This window comes from Paramisgurnus dabryanus, chromosome 15, assembly GCF_030506205.2.
Source record: "Paramisgurnus dabryanus chromosome 15, PD_genome_1.1, whole genome shotgun sequence".
NCBI lineage: Eukaryota > Metazoa > Chordata > Actinopteri > Cypriniformes > Cobitidae > Paramisgurnus > Paramisgurnus dabryanus.
Window position 1 is genome coordinate 28,574,623 of NC_133351.1, and position 5,495 is coordinate 28,580,117.

The 5,495-nt window shown below is 32.2% G+C and overlaps 1 protein-coding gene across 1 annotated transcript; it reads left to right on the top strand.

Annotated features, from left to right (window-relative positions):
* The first annotated feature begins 254 nt into the window (after positions 1 to 254).
* On the top strand, positions 255 to 4,318 carry LOC135782589 (uncharacterized). Its single transcript, XM_065292966.1, has 6 exons — positions 255 to 601; positions 1,587 to 1,919; positions 2,065 to 2,100; positions 2,308 to 2,427; positions 3,203 to 3,240; positions 3,320 to 4,318. Exons 1-6 carry the CDS (start codon positions 481 to 483, stop codon positions 3,407 to 3,409), a joined length of 738 nt encoding a protein of 245 aa, XP_065149038.1. The 5' UTR covers positions 255 to 480; the 3' UTR covers positions 3,410 to 4,318.
* Positions 4,319 to 5,495: the final 1,177 nt, after the last annotated feature.

Below are 5,495 nucleotides of genomic sequence, written 5' to 3' on the forward strand. Positions count from 1 at the left end.
TAATAAACTACTTACTGTAGTGAACTGATTTTGTAGTGACCCTATGTTCCTGCAGCTAAAGCTTGGCTTTATTATTTCTTATTAAAATCTATTACTGAATTAGGGAGGTGGGCGCACAATTGTTGTACGATTTTCGCTGTTTTAATAATTTATGGATGTTTTATGTTTGTTTTGGCCTAGTTATTTGCTTTCAGTTGAGCTGTTTGGACAATGTAACATGGGTAACTACTGTAGCTTAGATTCAGATTATTAAGGCATTTTTATAAAACAGGCATACTAAACTTCACAAATATGTTCTTTGTGTATTTGTAATGTTTATAACTGCATGAGAAAAGAAACAAAGTCACAGAGCAGAAGGTGTTCTTTTGTCCAGGGCAGGATGAGCATCTTCAAAAGTAAAGGAAACCACAGGTGTAAAAATGTACATGATTGAAGACTGCAAGACGTATGTTCAAATGCGTGACGCTTCAGGCCGGATGAATGTCTATAGATTTTAACACAAAGCTTGTGTTTAAGATGGATTACTTGTACATTAAAAATACAGCTTTTTTTCTGACCCTGTTTATAGTTTTCATCCTCTATGTGAACATTGATGCACAAGGTAAGTTACTCAATGTTTTTTTAAGATTTAAAAAAATCAAGGTGAGTCAGTTTCTATAAAATCGAACCAATAACTTGATCACTTCTGTTTAAGGATATATTTTAACTCTTATCAAGTAAAGTATTAATCTGAAAGAAAGGTGCAAATACATGAGCTTACAGTGCAAACGTGATTGGATGAATGTTAATCAAGTTAAAATATGTGCAATATATACATCAGCCACTCCAGTTTTGCTTTTAATCCTCATTTCTGTATGACCATTATTGTGACCATTTCAGTCAAGTGTCTGTTGAATTCCAACAAAAGCAAACATCCATTGTAACATAAAGTCACCCAACAACAGCAATGTAAAAGACTGAGAGCATGCCAAGACACATTAAATATCACGGATATTATTTCATCAAAAAAGTGTGTTGTTAAAAATTAATTTGCAGTAATAGAATTTTGTCATATTTTTTGCTATTTTTCAGTAAATTAATGCAAATAAAAACATAATTTTAATTAGGAATTTGGCAGAAATGTTGGCAGTAGCTGACAGAATGAAACAAAAATGATAATTTTACTCAAACACATACTGTAGGCTACTTGACATATACATAGAAAAATTTAAAATAATCTAGAATTGTTCTCTTAATTTGTTTGTGTGTGTGTGTGTGTGTGTGTGTGTGTGTGTGTGTGTGTGTGTGTGTGTGTGTGTGTGTGTGTGTGTGTGTGTGTGTGTGTGTGTGTGTGTGTGTGTGTGTGTGTTTGTATGCGTGCGTTTATGAGTAAGTAAAGAATAAAGCACATTTGCTAAAGCACACAAGAAAACAAGACTAATAATTTAACACTTAACAATAACAAAGACAAGCATTTTTGCTATTAGACCACAGAATTCAATAAAATTTTAAAAATGGGAATATGTACGTTCTTTCACTGCCATTTAAATGTACACTATTTAATATTTACTATCATTATATCTATATGATATTATTTTTCATTTCAGATCAATCCGAACAATGTCCTGTTTTTAAAGTTGTGCGGGGTGTTGTCCATAAAGTCTGTTTAAACAAACCTTTGAAGATCTCCTGCAGTCTGAAGACTTGTGATGAACAGCCCATCAATATTACATGGAGTAAATACGAGCACATGGTCAAATGGATGCCAGTAAATGAAACAGATCAAATTTCATCTTCAAAGAACCATTCTGGTTTAAAATACATAACTTCATATTTAGTTTTCACAAATATATCAAAGCATCATGAGGGCCTCTACAGATGTGATTTTAAGCTACCACATACGTCAGCATTCAGCCACCATATAAACATCTCAGTCTCAGGTACAGTAACTCTTTCATCTTTACAGTTAACAATTAAATAGTCACATTTTTAATTGTATCTAAGTCATCTGAATAAGCTGTTCTGAAAACACAACTTTTATTAAAAAAAATAACGGTTAACTAAAACAGTTTTGAACTCCCACAGATAACAGCAATGGAACTGAAATGTCTTGTGATGAAAGTAAGAGCAGTTTCAGTTTAATAAATGTGTCGTTTACATGATTTGTCAAACGTTTCACTTGCAATTATATAATAATAATGAATAAACTGATGAACATTTACAAAGAAGTAATTTAGTGTTTGTAATTTAAAAATATATGTATATTTTGAGAGAGATTATAATGTTTTCCCTATAGTCTTACACACGTTTTTTTCTTTCTTTGCTTAGTGGCAGAAGCAAAAAGCAATGATTCAGATCCATTGTGGCTGCGTTATTTATTTATCTGTATTGGTGTAGTGATTCTGGTTTTCATTGTAATGCTTATCTCCAGTATCAGAGGATTTAACTGTGAGTACCTCATATCTTTCTATTAGATATTTAAATAGCTTATGCATAAATAAATATGTAATAGCATCAATTAAACTACCATAAAAATAGTCCATATGACTCTATTCCAGCTGTTTTGGTGAACGTAAATTGACCTGTACTATAACTCGGAAATCGCATTCACACTAAAACCTAGCATGTCATATTTAGTTAAGAGACCCATATGAACATCAGTAAATGATTATTTAGTTTTTTCTCTATTTTAAAATGAAGTTATCAAATGTTGATCTTTTGCTTTAATTTATTTTTTGCCATTTTTGGAGTTGGATAGCCCTTATAGTCACATTTCACTTTCACTGAATGATAAAAAGAGAACAATAAACATAGACGACGGAAAATCATAAAGGTTTTCAATTTTATGTAGACTATAGTACAAATGTTATGGTAACAACTTAATTGCTACATTAACTATAGCCAATAGGAAATCTATATTCATTGTACATTTATAAAATGAGGTTATATGAAAAATTACAGTATTTCTTTTTGAATGAGATAATCCTTTACACTCTTAATGCTGGGTTATGAACGCTGGGTTATGAATGAATGCTGGGGTTTTTTCAACCCATTGTTGAGTCAGATATAAACATTTGCTATGTTAATTTAACCCAACAGGTTGGGTTTGTTCCTTTTGCCTTAATGCTGTTGAAAATCATCCAGCATTTATCTTTATCATCCAGAGTGGATCTTGGCAATGTATTATTTGATCCTAACTTAGTCTCCTTAAAATAATTTTCAGGTTTAAGAAAATGCAATGCCCAGAAAGTGCAGGATCAGGTAGGTAGGTTATATTTAATAAACTAAAGAGTAATTTGGATGATGCATTATAATTAACAATATTGTGTTACGTTTACAGCGTACATCAAAATTCATCTTGACCACACCTGTGAAAAATATTCTGAAGGACGATGAATTTGTTTGTGTCCAGTACTCAGAAGTAAGATAAATTAAAGAAAAAATTGTGATCGCATAGACATATTCAGACTGTTTCTAGGGATAGACAAACCAGGCAGTCACATAGGGCGCCACCAGCTCCAGGGGCGCCAAAGAGCGCCTATACATTTTGACTTCTGCTTCACTGACTTGAATGAGTAAAAAATTAGCACTGCAACAAAATTAAAGATAAACTCTGAATGTCACATGTTTAACACAGAATTGACAGCTAAATATTTCACCAGCAGACAGAAGATGTGATTTGCCCCAAAGTATTGCAGTTTTGTAAGACTGCAACCTTCTTATGTAACACATTTAATAATTATCAAGCATTGCACTTAGTCAATAATTTGACTTTAAGAAAAGCAATAAAAAACTATATTAAACACAATAAATGTGTGGTTACTTACTAGAAATAAAACTATTCTTACCATATTTACAATGGTATTTTATTTGTAGTAAAAAAGTTATTTGTGCTAAAATTATGATTAAATATATTTTCCTCATGAACATAACTGTTCATTTGTCTCACAATGGTTATAAAATGAGATGCATTTAAATTTTGATTGTTTACATGATCACATGATTTTTACATGATAAGAATTTGTATGTATGTAATATAGCATGTATATTGTATGATCTTGTTTAAGGGGGTGCCCATAGGGGTTTTGCCTAGGCTAGGGCATCAAAATGGCTAGGAACTGCCCTAGAGATAGTTTTGTTAAACTGTATAAACTTTTTTATGCTATACTGGTTAACAGCACTAGAGATACATGCCTCAAATGCATAAAATAACACATTTTGAAACCATCATGATGTTACTTTCCTCATCACATCATGAAAAGGTGTTTCTTTGAGTTCACTGTGGTTTTTATAGGTGTCATCCCACACTGAAAACCTGTAACCGTATCCAGTATGTGGCTAATGCAACACACCATTATGGACTAATTATTATAGACTTCCCATAACCAAAACATACAGTTAGAATAATAAATACAAAGATATACAGTATATATACACTGTAAAAAAAATCTGTATAAATTACAGTATTACCGGGTATTATTGGCAACTAGCTGCCAGTAACTTACTGTAGATTTTACATTTATGTTATTTACTGGCAACAGTTTGTTCAAAGTTAAATGAAAATGAAACATTTTCAGTCTTTATCTTCTACAGTAAGTTACTGGCAACCAGCTGCATCATTACAGCTAATTTTTTACAGTGTATCTGTGTTTTTATAATAATGTTGGATGTACAGGTTATTAGTTTATTACATTGCATAGCATGTTTTGTGTAGTTTATTTACATAAAATTGATTGTTATTGTTTAATTGCTTATAGTTCACTTAAGAGTTAGAAATCCTTACTTTGTCCAAACAGTCAGTATAGCGTATAATCTGGTGGTTCTCAAACTGGAGGGTGGGCCCCTCTTGGGGGGTGCAAGATGGTACCAGGGGGCCCCAGTTTTATGATAATTTTATCAAATACACCCATTTATCATAAGTTCTGCGTAATTAAACCTCAGAACAATAAGGCTACTAACCAACAATCAACATTGTATCATTTAATGGGGTGATTTCCCAGACACGGTTTAGAATAATCCAGGATCTAGGCCTAGTTATAGTGAGACATTCAAGAAGTTTTTAAAAACAAACCTTACCAAAAAACAATACTGGTGTGCATCTTGAGACAAAACAATGGTACTGATATATGTTAAGGCATGTAAGTACAAGGTGTTTTTAAATTAAGGCAGCTCAAACATGCATTTTAGTCTGGGATTTGGATAAGCTCTGTCTGTGAAACCACCCCAATATGTTTAGTTTTATTCAAAATCCAAGTTTGAGATTGTTTTATGTCATGAATTTTCTTTGGGGGGGGGGGGGGGGACTGCACCTTTAGTCTGTGAAGTCAAGTCAATGTTAACAATGCTTTTTACAGTGTTTGGTTGACTAGACTTCTACAATCCAACCAGTAGATGGAGCCATGACTCTAAACATTACTTTAGTCAACCAAACAATGTGAAAAGCATATTTACTTCACAGACAAAAGGTGGAATGAAAGGTTTATTTTATCTTAATTAAAATTTTAAGAAAAATTCTT

Bases quoted from the DNA above. Each gene is read 5' to 3' on its own strand.
- LOC135782589 (XM_065292966.1), top strand. From the start codon at position 481: ATGTCTATAGATTTTAACACAAAGCTTGTGTTTAAGATGGATTACTTG. The intron at 1,920-2,064 runs GTACAGTAACTC...GAACTCCCACAG, and splicing joins TATAAACATCTCAGTCTCAG to ATAACAGCAATGGAACTGAA. The intron at 2,101-2,307 runs GTAAGAGCAGTT...TTCTTTGCTTAG, and splicing joins TGAAATGTCTTGTGATGAAA to TGGCAGAAGCAAAAAGCAAT.